Below are 20,837 nucleotides of genomic sequence, written 5' to 3'. Positions count from 1 at the left end.
AACCACAGCAACGTCCTTGGACTTCACTGGGCTGGTTACTTAGCTCCAGGCTTCTGCATCAGCACCCACCCCTCTCTCCTCCTCACCTACATTCCCTGTGCCCCACATCAACTTGTGCATGAGTGATGACAGGTTCCACATCCCACCTGGCCCTGGCCGGCTCTCATTTTTTCTCCTCTTTTCTGAGCATCCCCCTTTGGTGAGTTGGCTTAGCCCAGACTTCTTCAAAATGCATATGGCTTCGCAGCCAACCCCCTTCCTTGACCCTGCACACCCGGTTTTCCTAATTAGCTTTCACTCGCCCTAGCATTTATTGAAGTCTGCTCTGTGAGAGTTCTGGAGTGCAGTCTATTTGTACACTAGAATTTTCCTCCGTGTTTATCTCATTTAAATTCTGGGCGGCAGTGAGAGTGGGGATCATAATGAATCACTCTGGGTATTTTTCCACTGAAAATTAATCCAGGGACTGCTAAGAGGCTGGGGCTTGTGTGGAAATGCAGCTCCCTGGATTCAGGGATGCTTTGTGGTATGTTAGGGGGCTGGGAGCCACAGGCGAGGTCTGTTGCAGCCATTCCATCTAGTCCTTTGTGCAAGAGCAGCTATCAAGCCCTCTGAAGAGCAGAGGAGCATAAGCCCTACCTCCACACAATGACAGGTCACTGCACAGGGCTCTTTACCCTGCAGAGCCAAGTTGCTGGGTGAGGTAGAAATCAGCCCGCCCTTGGATAATCCTGAAAACTATGCTTTCTTAAAGGTTAAGTCAGAAGAGCCCAACTAGCCACACTGTTATCTGGGACCTGTGGCCCCAGTCCCTCATTGGCTATATACCCTCTCTAAGGATCAGTTCACACAGTTGCAATCATGTGGCTACCCAGAAGCCAGGTTATTTTTACCTAGACCATAGGATTCAAATGGTCCTGAGTCTGTTTAGCAAAGTTGCACAGAGCTCTTCCCCAAAGACGGACTCAACCAGAGGACAGTCACTTGAGCAGGACAGAGTATCATAGAGTGATATAGAGGCCTTTGTAGGAAAGATTGGAGCGGGCCTGGGGATAGAAGTTGGGCACCAGCCAGCATTTCTCATGCCAGAGCTTGAAATCTGAACCTAGCTGTCCATATCCTTAAAAGGGTACATTTGCTCTGGTTAGAAGATAAAATACTTCAAATTCAAAAACATACTAACTTGACATTACTTTCTTAGGCATGTGGTGTGTGGTGTGTGTGTCTCAATCTACCCTCTTGACCAGGCCTAAAAGTGTTATACATCTGTCACAGGGAGAGATCCTATACGGTCTTGCCTCTGCTGTCTCTCTCCTCAAACTTCCTCTCTTCTTGATTGCTTTTTTTTTTATTTTATTTTATGTGTATGGGTGTTTTGCCTGCATGTATGTATGTGCATCATGTGTGTGCAGTACCTGAAGAGACCAGAAGAGAGTGCCAGATTCTTTGGAACTAAAGTTATAAACAATTGTTATCTGCCATGTGGGTACTGGGAATTGATCCCAGGAGCTCTGGAAGAGCTTTTAATCACTGAGCTGTCTTTCATGCCCTCTCCCCTCTTTCTTTAGTTCCATTAAGCTCTTCACAACATGCACACATGTGTACATGTGTGTATACAGAAACACACACACCATGGATAAAATCATCTTGCAAAAACAGTTTTGACCTGTTAGGAGGAGGAGGAAGGAGGAAGGAGGAAGGAGGAAGGAGGAAGGAGGAAGGAGGAAGGAGGAAGGAGGAAGGAGGAAGGAGGAAGGAGGAGGAGGAAAAAGAGGAAGAGGAAGAGGAAGAGGAAGAGGAAGAAGAAGAAGAAGAAGAAGAAGAGGAGGAGGAGGAGGAGGAGGAGGAGGAGGAGGAAGAAGAAGCCAATTTTTGTAGTCTAAGAGATATGAGATATCATCAGAACATGGATGTATAACAGGCTTGATCACACATAAGCTGACATTGGACTGTACAAAACAGCACAGTCAGCTGAAAGATCACAATTCCCATTCTTTGCCCAGGCCCAGGCCAGGCCAAGATAAAGTCATGACTAGCTTGGTGTGGTTACTCATAACTATAATCCTAGCGCTTGGGAGACTGAGGCAGGAGGATCTTGGATGTAAGGGTAACCTGGGCTACTTAGCAAACAAAACTGTCTCAAAAAAAAGTCATTCCTAAACATACCTATTATGAGGACCTTATGTGACAGACAAGCCTTCTTTTGGGGGTCTCCATGGTAACACACTACTAGACACCCAGATTCCAGTGATCCCCCAACCCCCTCACTGCCCCATCTCACTTGTAGGCAGACTGGGTGGTGATGGAGAAACCCAGTCCACATACACCTCTTCTACCTCACCCTCAGCACCACAAGGGCCAACTCTCCACAGAGAAACTATGCAGGGCCCGACTGTCCATGAAAGCCAGCACCCCTCTCACCTGCGCCCACCCCTCCTCTGTGGATCTGTTGTACAAATACAAGACTCGCCGCCAAGATGTGAGAACAGTAAATCTTTGCTCTTTCTTTAATTCATGTCCTCACCTCTGCAGACAGTGCTGAGAAAAGCAAACCCTGCGAAATCCCCGAGGAGCCCACAGTCTGGCAGCCTCTTCCTCCTCCCCTCTGATCACCCCGAGAAGACATGGGACGAGGTCTGTCTAGTTGATATGGGAGCACAGGTTCCTTCTTCCTCCTCCATGCCAGACCAAGGGAAATGGGAAGAAGGAAAGTATTTGTGGTCTTTATGCAGAGAGAAAACTCATTCAGCTGACTTGGCGGGGAGGGATCCCAGAGTCTAGAGTATCATGGAAAGATCTGGGGAGTGCCTGCATTAAGTCTCAGGTTTTCCTACCCTTGAACACTTTGTGTTGGGGCACAAATGTTGATCAGCTGTCTTTACAGCCTTTTGCCTGGTGCCTTCTGTTCCACCAAGGACGTGGTTCTTAAGGTGCTGTGAAGCCATAAGCAAGCTGATTCCTTTGGATCTACCCAAGGTGATCAAGATTCAAGGCGATCCAAGGGATTTTGGAGGGCAGATAGCTCAAGAGGCAACGGAGGTTTGAGTTAATGTGGCAAGGGCAATTCCACGTGGGCAGACCACCTTGTTCAGATCCCTGCACTGACAGGAGGAAACCAAAATCCAGGAAGACCAAGTCACTCTGGTCAGCCCATCCCCGTGGGGTTCGAAGCCCAGAGCTAACTCTGGCAGGAATATTATTTCCAAGTATCGTGTGCAGGTGCTTCCTAAAAGTGAGTTCAGAAGGCAAGCCCAGGGTGATATTTCTGTTATGCTGGAGTCCTGCCCTGTTCCAGAGGAAGGATGTTAGTAAGGGACCTTTCTCTCCCTTTCCCTACCTACCCACCCCTCCAATTCCTTTTTGGTCCTCTAGCTTAGTCCCTTCCTGTACCAAAAAAAAAAAAAAAAAAAAAAAAGCCACAAGTCTTTCCAGAGTCCTCCCATCAGTGTAAACCCCAAGCCAATACCTGCCTACTCCTCCTCCCCCTCTCCCAGCCTTGGAGTGTGTGGGCAAACCCATCCCCAGACCCCAGGAATGGGAGCTTTCGCCTCTCTGCTTCCTTAGGGATTGCCAGATGATGGAAGGATATAAGATTCAGTCACAAGAGCCACTAACCACACTGGACTCTGATCCATGCAGAAGGAAGCAAACTGAGTAGAGCCCAGTCAGCGCCGTTTGCTGTGTCTTGCAAAGAGAGCAGTAGATCTGGGCTGTTGAGACAATGGAGGAAGCAGATGGTGGGCAGCCATGAGTAATAAGGGGGTTTGGAAGTACATGGCACACAGGGTAGAGGGGAGGAAAACAAGAGGAACCGGGAGATGGGCCTTTCTCGCAGCTACTGCACCCATGTTTTGTTTTATTTCCACATTTCTTCCATTGCAGACAAGCTCAATGCCTCCAGAAAGAGAAGCCAGGGAAGGACCTACGAATGTCCCTGGGGAAGAGCAGAACTCCTCCATCGTTCCCAGCAACCATTCTAGAAAAGCAAAAGAGCCAAAGAAAATGTGGCAGGGGAGAGACATCTCACATGCCCTGGCATCCTTGGAATGACCAAACATGAACACGTAGATAGGAGGACTCATTCCTACCAAGGTGGGAGGAGACACCTTCTTGAGAAGACTCAGAGGCTCCAAAGTTCTGCCTGGGGAAGGATGCTAATCCCTTCGAGAGGGGTTGGGGGCACAGACTTTCTGATTTATTCATCAGGAAGCCCTTTGTGCTCCTTCAGCAATTACTACTTCCCCTTTCGCCCTCATCCCTGACTCATCACTAATAATTCATTGCAAATAAGTCTCAATGCTCCAAAAAGAGAGTTGGCTTTTCTACCTCCAAATTCCCTACAGAGCTTAACCCATCTGGGCTCCCAAATGGTCCTCATTACTCTCTCTCTCTTTGGACTTGAGTTTTCCCTCCTTGCAGCCATCTCCACCTGCACACTAGTGAAGGGGGGGCCCGAGGGAACAGAGCTGGTACAGGCTGCTCACTTCTCTTTCTTTCCCAAGGACCTGTCTAGCAGATGCTAATAAAGGAGAGCAAGAGCTTCCGAGGCCACAGATGGGACCTGCAGCCTGACAAAAGCCACCAGAGCTTCTGTTGATGAACAGGAATTTGCGATAGCACATTCTCATGGTTCTCCTGGGCAAGAGGGCCTTTTGTAAGGATTACGTTAAACCTTGAACTCAGGGTTCCAAAGGTCTCAGGCAGGAGCCTTTCCGTGTGTGTGTGTGTGTGTGTGTGTGTGTGTGTGTGTGTGTGTGTGTGTGTGTGTGTACAAGCATGTGTAATTTTTCATGTGTACATGTGGAGACCAGACCTTGACATCAGATATTCTCCTTAATATTTCCTCTCCTTGTTCCTTTTAAACGAGGTCTCTTCCTGCACCTGGAGCTTGATAGTCAGGCTAGACTGGCTTACCAACAAGTCCCAGGGGTCCTACCTCTACCTCTCCAGTACAGGATGTGCCCCCTCACTCAGCTTTTTATGTGGGTGATAAAGATTGGACTTAGGTCCTCATTGGGTCCTCATGCTTGCATGACGAGCACTTTACCTACACCAGGCAGTTCAGAAATACCTGTAATTCCAGATCCAAGGAAGCCAATGCCTTTTAGTGTCTGTAGGTGAACACACCACCACCACCACCACCACCACCATAAATATTTTTAAATTCTATTTATTTACAGATGCCATGGGGTACATGTGGAGGTTAGAGAATGGATGCAGAGTTGGTTTTCTCCTCTCACCATTTGGCTTCCAGGGATCAAACTCAGACCATAAGACTTAGTGTTAAGTGTTCTTTGCCTGTGAGCCATCTTTCTGGGCCCCCAGGATCCTACAGGTTGTTGTAGGTAAGCAGGTGACTAGGTCAGGTGATCTGATCAAATACCTTCCAGTTCTATACTTCTGTGCAGAACTGGATCATTTCACTTACCCATGTGTGCGCTAAGAATGTGGGTTGATAGAGTAAAGGGACCCAGATTCACCTCCTAGTTCTCTAGTGCCTAGGAACTAGTATTTTTATAGGAGACACTAAATCTTCCTGAGCTAATCTTGTTGTCTGCAGAATAGGGTGGATAAAATAATACCTTTACCACACAGATGCTGTGAGATCACACACATCAACCGGTTTTCTAGACTGGCAAATATGCTCACATGTCATTGATAATTGGAAGGCCATGGGGCTATAATAATCATAACCATTTCCCTTTAACCAAATGATGTTTGTAGCTGTCATATGAAATATAAAAACGAGCATAGCCTGTGGATTTGCTTTTAACTCCTCCCTTCCCAGGGGAACCCTCTGTCTGCTCACTGCCTCATTAGGGGAGGAGCCAGGGAGAAAATGTTGGGCTTGGCTGGAGGATGAAGGCATTGTGCCGCCCACTGGAACTCTCTCTGCATAGGCAATGTGAGAGTTGACTCAAGGCAACTTTTTTCTACAGGTAATGAAGCCAAAAGTAAATGGAGGCCTTTGTGTTTCAGTGCATTGCATGTAAAGAAAGAAGATAGACCCTCCAGGAAGAATAATTACTTGGATAAACCCTCAACAAATATGCTGATGAACTCACAAAGTTCTTGCTATTGCTCAGTGCTAATTGCATTTCCCTGGGTAATCACCATGAAAAATTCATTGAGGTTTTTTTGGAAAGAAGATAGCCATTGCATTTTAATTGCTAGAAACCAGCAAATAAGGAAGAGGCTTCTCTGGGAAAATGCTAACTGGGAATAAACTCAGGAAGTGATCTCCCCAAGCTGAAAGACTTAGTTCCCCCAAAAACAGAGCTAAGGGGGAAAGCTGAACCTTGTGGGGAAGCCAGCCTTACCTAGGAGCACTGACTTCCTCCGTACTCAAACTCAAAGCCACAGACCCCCTAAACACTCGGTCTCTTTGCTGCAGATGGTGACATATATATATCTAGCTAACTTAAAGAATTTAATAAGGAGGAACCTGCCAAAATTCCAGAGTTGATGAGTGGAAGTCAGAATCTAAGTTTCAAGAAACATGTATAGGAGGAAAATTTTATTTCTATTCAGTAACACGTGTGACAGTGATGGCTAGTCTTCACTGTCAGGTATGCTGGATTTTGAATCACCTGGGAGACATACCTCTAAATATATCTGTGAGGGGCTTTCCTGAGAGGTGTAGCTGAGACTTGTCCTATACATTAGTGCCTCTGCACCATGGCTGAGGACTGAGACAAAAGCCCCAACATCTTATCTCCCTGCTTCGTGACACGGTAGCACCTCACACTCCTCAGCACAGTGGACAGCAACATCTGCCTCTGAGCCAAAATAAGTTCCTTTGGTTGTGAATTTTGTCACATTAGCTAATACAAAGAGGGGAGAGCGCAACCCAGATTATACATAATTTCTGTTTAATAACAAAACTCTCTCAACCAATTTACAGAAACATCATTTGAAAAATAGCATCGTGTAGCCCAACTGCATCCTTCTTACCCTGTAGACCTCTGCCTGGTGCGGGGCTATTAGCTTACCTCAGAACAGGACCGCACAGGGGAGAGGGGATCTCGACTTCCGTGCCTTTACCTGAGCTTGTCCAACCTTAACCTTATCTGCCTAGTAACTCTCGAGACAGGGCATCCTCTAAAGTTGGACTTAGCCTTCCAGTGGCCCCACAAGAAACAAGGATTGGGCATCTCCAGCATCCCCCAGTGGATGCACGTGGGGTGTGGGGGGAGCAGAGGAGCAGTCTCCCAGATGCTTCCAGAAGCCTCTGCTGTCTCTTCTGTCCTCCTATCCCTTCCTCTCACCATCATTCCCAATCTAGCCGCAGACTCCTTTTCCTGTTGTGGAGGTTCTCAGATGAGAAAGATGAACTCGAAGTCAGAGCCTTTGGGGAGAGGCCCAGTGACCCAGATGCTGGCCCCCAGACTGGGGTGATCCATGGGCGATCCACAGCTCGGCGTCACAGGTGGCTGCTGCTTCTTCTTCGGCTAGCGGACCTGCCGTAGAGTCAAGAGACAGAGGCTGTAGAGTAATAAGGCTAAAGAGAGCAATATCATCTAGCAAGGAGTCACCGTGTGACTCTACCTCATGCCAGGCGGGTGACAAGATCTAGTGTACCCCAGACTGCTCTGGAACTCTAGCCAAAGATGATATTAAACCTCAAATCCTCCTGTCTCCATCTCTTAAGTTTTCCAAATACACATGTGCACCGCCACATTCCATTTACAAAGTGTTGAGGCTCAACCCCAGGACATCTTGAATGCCAGGCAAGCATTCTGCCAACTGAGCTAAATCCCCTTAAGTGACTTTTATTAACACATCACATTAAGAAGGTAGACTTCTGTCTTTCAAATGAGCCCACACATATCTGCTGCTCTAGGTTTTTAAAAAATCATATTTAAGTATGGACACACACCCCATAAGCTCTAGAGTGTGCTATGTGCTAAGGTTCTGCACCCCAACCTTGGGAAGGAAGCTGTCCACTATCACAGCTTGTGAGGGACTACATAATACAAATATTGTGCTTTTTCGAACCTTTCTGTGGTGTGGGGGATGGGGAAATTATGGGTACACCTGTAAGAGTCAAAGGACAACCTCAGGTGTCAGTCTGCACCATTCATCCATCCGAGACATACTCTCTTCTTGGTTGCTGGTACACCAGGCAACAGCCTTTGAGACTCAAAATATCCTCCTGTCTCCGCCTACCATCTTGCTTAGGAGTATATATACATACCATACCCTCCTATGACCCACCCCAGCTTTTCATGAGTTCTGGGGATTCAAAGTCCTTTCACTTATATTACAAGTACTTTACCCACCTTGTCAACCAAATACTATGCTTTGACATGCACTGTCACACTCCATCCTCTCTCTAAACGGGTTCAACCTGAGAGTCATGCAAGACTTTAAATGCTAAGTCCTGAGCTCTCTCTGTAGAGTATGAAATGCAGCTGCTGGTATCTGCTTTCGAAGCCATGGATGAATGATGTTGGAGGAGATAATAGGGCGGTAACACTGTGGCTACCCACCCCAAGCCTAGCCAGGCTCAGAACGAGTTCTCTTCTAAGCCCCACCAAAGAGTAAAACACAACCAGGGTGTTTATGACGAGAAACCATGGGCTTACTAAGAGTAGGGACTTGCCACCCCCCAAAAGGCAGATCTAGGTCCCAGACTCAGTTTACCCTTTCCCAACTAGTGCTTAAACTACTAGAAATCTGGTGGGTTTGTGTTATACGTGCCCTTTCTTTCTCCTCCCTCTCTGGTGAACAGTCCCTAGCCCCATTTCCAGCCCTCATAAGGCCCCCCAATGTCCTGGGGCAGATTTTCCGAAACTAGGGCTGCTCTCCTGCCCCACACTCACCTGCACAGTGTCATGGATCCAGTCCAGGAACTCTGCTACCTTGGCATAGACACCTGGGCGATTGGGCTCTGCACAGCCACGACCCCAGCTGACCACCCCTACAAGGTGCCACGTGTCACCACTGGGACATACCAGGGGTCCCCCGCTGTCTCCCTGAGGAATCCAGGTATGAAGACACAAAGAAACAAAAGTCAGACCCCCCTGGTGGAGCAGCACCAGTCTACCATAAGGAATGAATTCTCCTGGAGGAGAAGGAGGCTCCTGCTTCTTCACATTATACCTGCAGACTTCACCTTCCATAACACTGTAGTATGAAATCCCTGGGTAGTCTGGCTTCCCCAGTCCATGTGCACTCACCAGGGGACCAAACTGCCTCGAGTCTCCTGCCCCCTCCTTCCACCACCAGCAAGTCCCCTGTTCCTCCCTCTACCACCAGCCACACCTGGCATGCGTCTGCCCTTCCATCCAGGTAGCCAGCACACAACATGCGGTGTGTAAGTGCCCCACTGTACATGCATGAGCTGTTGCAGAGGTAGGTGCTGAGCAGGGGTACCATTGTGTCCTGCAGTGTATCTGAGCTATGAGCTGTAGGAGACACAGAGAAAAGCTGCAGGGTACCAAGCCAGGCCAAAAAGGCAGAAGATCAAGGAAGAGAAGAGTCATAGCTCCTCAGGACACAAAGACCCAAAGAGGGAAGATTGGGCAGGGCTATGGACCTGGGCCAAAGGACAAGAGTCTTCCAGACTCCCGGCTGGGAATGAGGAGGCCAAGGGGAAGATGGAGTCTACCAAATTCTGAGGCTGTGGTGCTCCTGGGGCCAAAAGCAGGAGAGTGAAAGGGCCTGAGCTGAGGGAAGTGTTCAGTGATTGCTCTCCATAGGAATACCCAGGCAGGGGAATACTCAAGAGTCACCAAGGGGGGAAAAAGGCGCCATTGTCAGAAGACCAGGGGAGGGGGAAGTGCTGCAGCTTAGAAGATGCCTCTCCCTCCCCACTTTATACTGAGGGCCCTGGGAGCTCACTCACTATGGCTGGGGTCGGTGTGGCCCCAGCCAGACACCCAGCACTGCGACCCCCATGGAAAGTGCTGCTCCTTGGCCGGCAAGCACACAGCGCCCACGGTGTCTGTGGAGAAACACATAGTTCTGGTCCTGGCTCAGGCTAGGCTTCTCTCCTGCAGAGCCTGAGTGAAGACTCTCCTCCTCCGCTTCTCAACCGTCCTGGGACCTAGCCTCTACCACCAAGCTTACTAGACAAAGAGGTTGAACAATGTACCACCTTGGGGAGGGGGGTGACAGTATGGCACCCTCTAGAGGTGGGCAGTGAATTCGCTGCCCTGCCCCAACCTGGGGGCTGGAGGGAGAATGGAGATTCTTCTGTTGCTGAATACCAAATTTCTAACAAGACCATTTGTGAGAATGGGTTGTCTCCTCCAGAATGACTGGCCCTTCTTGGGACTATACTTCCAGAAGTGTGTGACATATTTTATGAGTGGAACCAAATATGATTTTAAGTCGTACATTGGCATTCCACAACATAGACACACTTCCTTGTAACTGCATCGGGGAGAAAGATTCCAGTTGGTGTTGGACCACACCCATCATGATGCTGTCACTCTCCCATCTAACTAGAAGGCAACCCTGGCTCCTCAACTTTTACAGAAGTCTCCCAACCTAGAATTTTAAGACTATCTTGTTTTCAAATTACAGATCTGTGTTTGTGAATTCATAAATGTGTGTGTTTGGGACTGTGAGTGCGTGCACATGTGCGTGTTTCTATCGACTTATGTATTTCTTGAGAAGGTATGTCAGAGCATGCAGGCAGGTGGTTTCAGGGAGACCCTTGTTGGGCAAGTACTGTGGCAGGAAGAGCCCTGGCCCTGGACTCAGGGGTCTATTTACCCTTCTCGAAATGTCAGTGTTCTTGTCTGTATATGATTTCTTCATCGAAGTCGTTATGCGGTTTGAGAGAATAAATAAATAAATAAGAAATCTCTTTTCCTGTAATGTGTCACAAAGTGGCTGGACTTGGATCCAGCCTGGGAACATGAGTGGAGCCAGCTACTGGTGGCAAAAGCACAAGTAAAGTTCTGCTTAGGACTCAAAGCAAATGCCACCTGCAGCCCTACTGTGGAAAGGGCCTTGTAAGTGTGATTTCACTCTCAGGAAAACACACACACCCTATCATCCCCATGATGGGCTTAAGATCTGCAGTGCTACAGGAAGTCTTGGGAGTCGGCTCACCGTTCCTCCCATCAGTCTTTGTGCCTTAGACACCACTGCACCCAGCCTGCTCATTCCAAGGCCAGAGCCTCACCTGAGAAGTTGATTGGTGTCCGGAGCTGCAGCAGAGCCACATCATAGTCATGGTTCTGGGCACTGTACAAAGGGTGGGGAATGATCTTCTCCACCATAGTTCCCTGGTGTTGTCGGACAGCACCGTGGCTGACCAGCCCTGCATGAACCCGCCAGCTGGATAGGCGGGACAGCCTGAAACTGCACATAGAAACCTACTGAGCCCAGGGAGGGAGGAAAGGTGAAGGGAAGGTGGATAGAAGTAAGGTGGTAGGTGGAGGGAACTCCCTAGGGAAACCATTAATGACCACTGTCTCAAGCCGGGAAGCTCCTGGAACCCAGAAATCATGTTTCTTAATATTATCCCCAGTGGCTGGCAAGACACTGGGCATGCAGAAGTTGCTCAGGTGCTGGACTGAAAGACAGTCCAGTCAGCAAAGTGCTTTCCCCATCCAAACGTGAGGAGCTGAGTTCAGATCCCCCAACACCCACATAAAAAGCCAGGCACCGTTGTATATGTCCATAATCTAACACTAGGGAGGCAGAGATAGGCAGATTCCTGGAGTGTGCTGGACGACCCACATACACACACAAAGATGTAGACATGGACGCATAATTTAAAATTAAATCTTAAAGAGTATAAGGTGGAAAGCAATTGAGTCACTTGACACTGACTTCTAGCCTCCACGTGCACATCCATACCCACAAGAGCACACATACACACATGCATATACATGCACATACAAGGGAATATGCATACACACATAGAGGACAGGGAACATAAGGAACCAGTCTTTGTGTTATGGCTGCTATTGATGCAGAGCTGAACTTGGCATTAAACAAGGACATTGCCCTCACTTCCTGGAGACAGACAGCTAGAAACAGAGATTTTAGTCAGGACATACAAAGTGACAAACAGAAAGGTGACTGTGACTCACACCCACCCCCACCCCCCATCCACCACCAAGACTCACCTGTACATGCAGTGGGCAGCAGTCACTACCCAGTGTGGTGCCAACACAGAGGCCCCACACGTGTGCCGGGAGCCAAGCATCACGCTAGCTTGCCATGGCCAGCGCCCAGAAGCCACAGCTTGGCCGCCAACTATTCGAGAAGCCAGAGGCCTTGCCCCACACTCTGCAAACAGAAAAGGCTGGGATAGAAAGAAAAAGTGCCGAGTGCAGAGGGAGGGCTGGGGTAGACAGCTCATCTCTATTATTCTTAATATAAATAGGGGGACAGGAAGATAACTATATTGGTTACTTTCGCCTGTGCACCTGCGGAGAGCAGGGACCATGTCTATGGGGTCGATGGAGCTCTAATGCCCATCCCACTGTACAAATCAAAGTGCCCAGGCATGTTGGGTTTGAGAACAGACTGATGAATAGGCAGGTGTATGGGAAAGTGAGTGAAGGAACCCTGTGCAATGTTTATCACTTGGCTCTAATGTACTGCCCACCCCTTAGTCTCTTGAAGCCACTAAGAGTTTGCATCTTTGCAACCAGTAATAATGCCACTTAGAGGCATCCTTCTTCAGAAGGAAGGGGCAGAGAGTGGCAGAAGTGAAGTAGAGAGACCATCGGCCCAGCACAGGGGCTGATGGGACACATGATGGAGACAGCAAAGGACTCTATTTAAGCAGGTTGTATCTGCAAAGGAGCCCAACAGAAAGGCAAGGGCACCCCCAACCCAACTCATATGCACACACACAGGAACCTGAGTGAGCCCCTCCATACAGCAATTCCGCACTCGGGAGAACTGAAAGATTCCCTCCCTCTCACCACCAACTTCCTGATCACAGGATGTGACTCACCAGAACATTTGAGAGAAACAATTCGGCCAGAAGGACAGTTAGCGCTGCAAAATAGGGGTGTTCCTAAGATGCTGGGTGGTGCCACATAAAGGCCACGTATACCCAAGGGTATGGGGAGTGGTCAGGGGGTCCCTCACAGTTTTACTTTGCCTTCTTAAGACAGTATATCATGGGGCCCAAGCTGGCCCCAAACTCACTCTCTAGCCAAGAATGGTCTGACCTTGCCACGGCTTCCCAAGTGCTAGGGTTACAGGCCTTTACCACCACAATCGTCCTAGCTCTGTGGTTCTTAAAGCCATCCTGTAGTCCCAACCTTAAGATGCCACCATTTTTACTGTTTTCTCCCACCCTTCACAAACAACCGGGTCCATCCCAGGACAGCAGCCTGCCCATTCCACCCCAGCATCCAGAGGGAAACAGAAAGCCTTCACAGTCCTGGAAGATCTGCTTGGATAGGATCCATATTTACCACAGAGAACTGACAGATGAGAAAGTCCAGCTGTTTCCATTGCTCTGAGTAAATAGGTGCTCATGAATGGCCATGGTGTTGTGAATGAAAAGAGCCCTCCACCCAGGCCTCCTCCAGGCCGGGCCTCTTCTCTGTCCCAGGCCCTTTATCCAGGGCCTGCATAGACATTCTTTTCTTCTTGTGTTCCTTCCTGCCCCTTAGCATAAAACCCAACTGCCTTTTTTGATCTTACATTCTTGCCTTGCCCTTCCCATCTCTTCCCTCCCTCCGACAACTCACTCCCTGGCTTCTGCTTTCCTAACCCTGTAGCCCTTCTGCCCTCCTGGAGGACTTGGGAATTCCACAAAGAAAAAGGGACAGCTGGGGTCCGTCACTCTGCCTCCAGTGCATTTCTAAGAGTGGAGCTGAGGCTTCTGCCTGCCCACACCCTCGAGGCTTCAGGCAGTTTGAAGGAGCCTAAGCCGGACAAAGACCTCCCAGCTTGTGCTGCCTGGGGTATAGTGAGAGGTGTGGTCCATTCTGAGACTCTTTCTTTGGGATGCTCTCATTTGCTTTTCTGCTGAGACAGAAGAATTATGCAAGTCAAGCATAGCCACATGGGTCCCCTGACCTGGTATCGTGAGCCTGGCCCCAGATTGGCTGTTTATTGGTCATACTGCCTTGGATAAGGCTGTTTAACCTCGCTGAGCCTCAGTTTCCCTACCTTTAAAAGTGAACTATGGTTTGAATACAAAATGACCCACCAAAAGTTCACCGGCAGGGTGCCTGGCCCTCAGCCCGTGGCACTGTTTTTAGACGTTCTGGCGATTTTAAGCAGTAGAGCCTACCTAGAGGAAGCGGGTCACTGGAGGCGTGTCCTTGAGAATTATAGCTTATCCTAAGCCCAGAACCCTCCCTCTTCTGTCCACATAAGCAGCCTCCTCCTGTACCCTTTCCTGTCGCCATGATGCTCTGACCTAGCACAGGGAGCCAAGCAATCACTGGCTGAACCATCTACAATTGTGAAGCAAAGAAGCTTTTCTTCCCTTACACTGCCTTTCACGACGTATTTGGTCAAAGCAACATAAAGCCAACAGAGGGGGTGGAAGGGGACCATTCTGAATCCTGTCCCAGGAACTAACAATCTTGGGAGGAGGGTGGTTTTGGCTTTGGTTTTAGGCTCTGTGTGTGTGTGTGTGTGTGTGTGTGTGTGTGTGTTTGCTTCCTTGCTTGCTTGTTTGTTTGTTTATTTGTTTTGAGATAGTTTCCTGAATCCCAGGCTAACCTCAAACTCTATTGTGATGAGCTTGCTGACGCTCCTGCCTCTACCTCCTGCTTAGAATTTAAGCAACAACACCTCACAGTTTATTCAGTTAAGGATTGAACCCAGGGCTTTATATGCTAGGCAAGCACTCTACAGCCTCAGAGTTACATGCCAAGCCTTGCATTTCTCGTGTGAGATAAATACCATATAACAGGGCATGTGACCCAGGTTTGTTGCCTCTGACTGGGAAATGTTCTTCTCTGCCCACACCCTCACCATCAGGCTCCCCTGCAGGAAGATCTTTCTAGCCTGCCCACCACTCACCTAACCCACAGAAGCCCTACCTGGGTTTCCATGACTCCTCTACAAGGCCTCCCGGTCTAGCAGAGAGTTGAGCAAACTCCTGGGATCTGTTGAGCTTGATGTCAGACAGATTCACGGCCTTGTGTTGAGTAAGCCTGGGCAGAAGAAGAGAAAACAGGAGGAAGTCGGCTTCCAACTAAGGCATGAGTGAGGTCAGGAGGTCAGAACCACACTGTGCGTGAGACAGACGCGACAGCACTGTGAATGGGCCAGAGCATGAAGGCGATTTCTGAAGGCATAGTCCCAACTCCAGCCCCCCCCCCCCACATGCCATCCAGCCCTGCAAGTCTGGTTGTTACCTGATATGCCCAAGACTCTTGCAGATGTGCATGCCCAGGGCGGGGCTCCAGCCCTCGTGGCAGACCAGGAGCCAGTCTGGCCGAGCTCTTACTTGTACTTGAAGCAGAAGATCCTCTCCATTTATTCTGAAAGATACTAAAACCCTCATGTGAAAACCCTCCTGCCGCCCAGTCCAGAGGAGCTGGACACGTGGGTCACCCCAGGTCTGCTTCCCTGCTCCCCTGGGTGTCTGGTCAGTTCTGAAAACAAAACCTACCTTGTTGTAGATATTTCAGTCCCGTGTTTTGACCGTGCACTTTAAAAGGTGCTCTGAGGCAAGTGAGATGACTCAGCAGATAAAGACACTTGTTGTCAACCTTGACAACCTGGACTGAGCCCCCACAGCCCAGGTGATCGAAAGAAAGCCAACAAATTGTCCTCTGACACCCACATTCATTCAGTGGCAGATGCACACAAGCACACACACACAAAGTAAAAAAAAAAAAAAAAAAAAAAAAAAAAAGGGGGGTGTCCTGCCATACTCTTAACCACAACAGCCCTACAAGAAGGCAGTTACCTCCCTCAACAGAGCAGATATAGAGGCACAAAGGTGAAGGCAACCATAAGATCAACAAGGGATGGAACCAGGACATAAGCCAAAAATTATGACAATAATATTTAATATTTATAAACTACTTTTCCCCCGTGTTGTTATAGATTCTCTCTCTCAATCTCTTTCTCTCCCTCCCTCCCTCCCTTCCTCCCTCCTCCCTCCCCTCTCCTTCAGTCAGTGTAACTGTGTTTGGAGACAGAGTCTTGAATAAGATAATTAAGATTAAACAAAGGGCCTTGTTCTACAGCTTCATTGACAAAATGCTTCCCTAGCATGCACATAGTCCTGGATTTAATTCCCAGTGCTGGGTGTGGTGGAACCTGCCTGTAATCCCTACACTCTGGAGGTAGAGGCAGGAGGATCCTGCATTCAAGCCCATCCTCGGCTTGAATACTGAGTTAGAGGCCAGCTTGGATGCATTATACACTTAAAGATGAAATGAGGACCTGGGGTGCTGGTCCAGGTGGGCCAGTGTCCTTATAGGAGACATCAGCTCATTCATTCTTTCCTTCCCCACTTCCCAGAACAGAAGATACTATAGGAGGATTCTGTGGGGAGCCAGGAACCAAGCTACCGGCTCTTTGTAACTGGATGTCTAGCATCCACTCTGTGAGAAAATAAACACACACACCCTGCCCTGTCTGTAGTGCTTTGTTATGGCAGGCCAGATGACAGATACAAAAGCTCACAACTAAGCTTCTTTTATGAGTTTTCATGCTTTCTTGCTACAAGTGTACGCAGTAAATACTTTTCATTTTCACTGTGCATAGAAAGAAATAGAAGCTCAAAGAAATAATGTACCCAAGGCCATGCATCTAGCAAAAAAATATGAGAAAACCCCAGGCTTGATCTAACTTCTGTAACTCTTTCTAGCATCCAGTCTTTGGACAGCATTGTACTCTGTGAACCCCACCTCTTACCTGGAAGAATGGACAGTGGAGGCAGTCAGGAGACAATATGGAGTGATGTCCCCAGATGTTCTAGTGGCCCTGTTGTTCACACACTGCCACCCCGTACCACTAGCTCCTCTCCCCCCAACCCCTCATTGCTAGCTCACACTACCCCAAATGACAAGCTTCCATTTCTCTACTGGCCTGGCCTCCTAACCACACACCAGCTAAAGGTTAGAGGACTCCTCAGGGGAGCCTGCAAACCCTAAATCCGAGCTCAGTGCTGCAGAGCTCAGCTCCTTGTCCTCTAGAGACAAGGAGCTGAGCCCCATTCCAGTAGAGGAAGAGACAGATGGGTGATTGCAAACTGCTGGTCCTTCATTTCGGTCCTGAAGCAGTAAAGGGCCCTAAGCTAGAGCAAGACTGCATCCTGTAGCTTTGAGGACAGTGCCCACCTGTTTTGGGAAGAGATGGAAGGAGCTCTTCCTCACGGCTCACTCCTGGACAGTTCAAAGTCATCTCCTCCTCCTGCAACGTCCCAGAGATGGATGGAGAGGCAGCTGGCCATAGATACAACACTTGAAGAAAGTGCAGAGAAAGTCACAGAGAGACTGGGAATGGGGAGGAACATTCTCCAGAAAGGCTCAACGTGCCTAGGAAGTCAGTACTGCAGTAGGGGTAGGCCTGCCTCCTAAAGAGTCTCTACCAGCCACATTGCCTATAGACAGACCTCAATTAATCAGTAAGAGGGGCACAGGACTGTCTGTTAGATTATCCTGTGTTTCTATTTGTCTGTCTGTCTCTCAATAAAAACAATTTCTACCAAAACCATGGATCATCCACACAGTGACAGGACTGTAAGGCTAAGCTGTTCTCTCTATGACCCTTAAATCCCTCCATTCCATGGGTAAGCCCTTTTCTGTCTGGCTGTCTTCACAGCACAGATGACAGAGAAGCTTATCCATCTACACATAGTGCCTTTTCAGCACCTTCTTCTGTCTCCAGGCTCCCCCCAGATCCTGTCTTCCCCTCAGACAGAAGGGCCCAGCACTGACCTAAGAGCCATGAAGCAATGCCTGCTCCAGCCAGAAGCCCCAGGACGCCCAGTATAACACAGCCACGTTGCAGGCAGCACCAGCGTTGGGACTGAGAAACTATGAGGGAAGAAGAGAGCTGTCTGGGTTGTCTCCTCCTGCCAGCAAGCTTTACTCAACCTTGAGGTTCTAACAGGAGCCTGCCCCCAAGGGATAGAGCCTGGCTATGGTCTCTGAAACCCAGACCCCACTCGGTCTTAAAGTGGGAAACAGCAAGTGAGGGATAAAAAAATGAGATGCCCCTCATCCTCACACTGATCCAAGAAGAGCATAAGGGATGGAGGAAGAGCATCCTTTGCCGATCCCATCCTGTCCCTCCCTAGTAGCCAGCCAGTGTGACTTACTGGATTGCCTCTGGTCTCCCAACTCCATTCTGAAGATCCCAGGCCCAGCACCCTCTTCCGTGCACCGAATCTCCATTGGGCTTTGGTCATCCAGTGTTGGACTCTGGAGAAATAGTGGTTGAAGATCCAGCAGCCCCACACCAGGGCTGCCAAGAGAAGACTATGCTCTCACCAAATTCCCATGTCTAATCTCAGCCCTGCCCCCAAGGTTATCTCTAAGTCTCTATTTAGCTTGGAGATGCCTGTCCAGGCCCTTTCTGCTCTCCTAACCCCTAACCCATTCACTTCGCTCTCATCCAGCTGCAACAGCCAGGAGAAAACTGGAATCCAGATTGCTCCACTGCAGAGCTCATGTTCTCCATTAACCATGCTCTCTTCTTGGCTCCTGTGAGCATCCAAAAGGTCACCCCCTGAGGCATGCCAATGTCCTGCTCTAGATACCTCCATTCCTTCCTGTCTCAGAAGAAGAGGATGGATATACACACACATGCACACACACACGCACATCAATCATTCCCCAAAAGTATTTGGCCAAAGTTCATAAGCCACCATAGAAGATTTGCTAAGTAATTCAGTATCAACCATCATTCCTCAAAGAATTCTCATTCTTTTCCCAAACACAAGTCACGGTACACGTCAAATTACCACAAAGAGTTCAAGTAAAAGCACCAATGGCATTCAAAAGATTGAGGTGGTTTTTCTCCAAGACAATCAAGGAAGGCTTCTAGAGGGGACAGTCTCTAAAGCAGGGTCCTCTTCAGTGAGTGTGGCTTGCATTGGTTTATTTCTGTCAGGCATTGTGTGGTCTGGGCAAAAGATATTGATGAAGCAAAGATGGGGTGGTTAAGAAAGAAAGGAGCACGATAGTTCACATGCACACCAGAAGATCCTGACCCATGATGAGCAATGAAATAGCATAACTGCAAACACTGAAATGTTCATAACTAGGTCTTCATCTATCCTGTGAACTTAAATAACTCAGACAACCACTCCAAACTTTAATCATTTATCATCCATAAAATAAGAGTGATAACTCCTGCCTCCCAGTGATTAAACTCCCATCCTAGTGTCTACTAGTTGTAGATGGTATAGGGTGGTCAACCCAATCCTCAGGAAAGGATTAGGTCACTGGCCTGGCCCATAGTCTCCATGTTGTAAAGCCTGCGTAATCTTTCTAAGATGCGATTATGAAGATGGTGGTCCAATCTTCAAAGTATCCAGTGAATCTCTGCAGCCTCAGCATAAAGCTAAGCCTCACGTCAGCGCTCCAAGGCTTTTGAGATCTTGCCCTTCCACATCTCTCCATTCTTGCTGCCAGCACCAGCCCTCTCCATAGTACTATGCCATTCTTTGGCACCTCCAGGCACTCTCATTACACAGGTTTTGTGTCTGATGCCTCTGCCTCACAGCCTCCCTCTGACACTTCAGTCATTTCTACAGGGACTGTCCTTAACTAAAGAAAACTTATTATTCACTTATATGGGCCTCACTTCTTTCTCTTTCTTTCTGCACTGGTATATATATATATACACATACCAAGGACTGGCACAAAAAGGCATGGAAGTAAGGAAGGAGAAAGAAGAAAGGAAGAGAGGGACAGGGAGGGGAATAGGAAGGAGGGAGGGAGGGAGGAGGGGTGAAGACAAGAAGGAATAGAGGAAAATAAGGGCTTTATGGATAAAACACAAGCTACATGTTAATTATAATAATATCAATAAGAAATGCATATAGGCTGTAAATACTTCCTCAATGAATTTGTAATCCAATAGAATAAATATAGCATCTCAAAACTAGATTCTAGCTGGATGTAATGGAAGATGCCTGAAATCACAACACTCTGGAGGTGGAAGAGGAGATCCACAAGGACAGCCTTGGCAACAACAACAACAACAAAGCCTAATTTAAAAAGAAGAAGGAGGGGGAGGAGGAAGAGGAAGAAAAGAAGACAGAGAGGCAGGGGCAAGCAGATCTCTGAGTTTGAGGCTAGCCTGATCTACAGAGTGACTTACAGGAAGGCTATGGCTACACAAAGAAACCCTGTCTCGAAAAGCCAAAAACCAAAAAAATGAAAAAAAAAATGAAGAAACAAACAAACAAACAAAAACTTAAAAATAATTTGGGGTTGGAGAGATGCCTCAGAGGTTAAGTGTAACTGGCTGCTCATTCAAAGGTCCTGAGTTCAATTTCCAGCAACCACATGGTGGCTCACAACCATCTGTAATGGGGTCTGATGCCCTCTTTTGTCATGTAGGCATGCATGCAAATAGAGCACTCATACACACAAATAAATAAATCTTTAAAAAAGAAGGAAAGAAAGGAAGGGAGGGAGGGAAAAAGAAAAGGAGAGGGAAGGGAAGGGAAGGGAAGGGAAGGGAAGGGAAGGGAAGGGAAGGGAAGGAAAGGAAAGGAAAGGAAAGGAAAGGAAAGGAAAGGAAAGGAAAGGAAAGGAAAGGAAAGGAAAGGAAAGGAAAGGAAAGGAAAGGAAAGGAAAAGGTCCAGAAAACAGCTCCATAAAAAGATAGTTCCGTAAAGGGCTTCCATGAAATCATGAGAGCTTAAATTCTATCTGTAGAACCTATGTAAACCCAGGGCCTGGTAGCACTTGATATTA

The 20,837-nt window shown here is 48.2% G+C and overlaps 1 protein-coding gene across 6 annotated transcripts in view; it reads right to left on the bottom strand.

Annotated features, from left to right (window-relative positions):
* Positions 1-6,851: 6,851 nt before the first annotated feature.
* Positions 6,852-20,837, bottom strand: part of Tmprss5 (transmembrane protease, serine 5 (spinesin)) — a 38,318-nt gene continuing 24,332 nt past the window's right edge. Inside the window, exons 2-13 of one of the 6 annotated variants that reach the window (XR_001779076.1) lie at positions 18,227-18,329; positions 17,844-17,942; positions 17,244-17,366; positions 15,306-15,441; positions 14,988-15,101; positions 12,932-12,975; positions 12,093-12,255; positions 11,141-11,319; positions 9,847-9,949; positions 9,268-9,410; positions 8,826-8,978; positions 6,852-7,460 (exon numbers count right to left, since the gene is read on the bottom strand). Coding sequence is in view for 4 of the 6 variants with exons in the window: in NM_001359460.1 (NP_001346389.1) it covers positions 7,452-7,460; positions 8,826-8,978; positions 9,268-9,410; positions 9,851-9,949; positions 11,141-11,319; positions 12,093-12,255; positions 12,932-12,975; positions 14,988-15,101; positions 15,306-15,441; positions 17,244-17,366; positions 17,844-17,942; positions 18,227-18,329 (1,365 nt within the window). In the remaining 2 variants the exon portion in view is untranslated. Of the gene's footprint in view, positions 7,461-8,825; positions 8,979-9,267; positions 9,411-9,846; positions 9,950-11,140; positions 11,320-12,092; positions 12,256-12,931; positions 12,976-14,987; positions 15,102-15,305; positions 15,442-17,243; positions 17,367-17,843; positions 17,943-18,226; positions 18,373-20,837 lie in introns of all 6 variants that reach the window. The other 5 variants (XM_006510708.4, NM_001359460.1, NM_030709.2 and 2 more) reach the window with 5 other exon arrangements.

Source organism: Mus musculus, chromosome 9, assembly GCF_000001635.26.
Source record: "Mus musculus strain C57BL/6J chromosome 9, GRCm38.p6 C57BL/6J".
Taxonomy (NCBI): Eukaryota; Metazoa; Chordata; class Mammalia; order Rodentia; family Muridae; genus Mus; species Mus musculus.
This window is presented reverse-complemented; position numbering and strand designations above follow the sequence as displayed.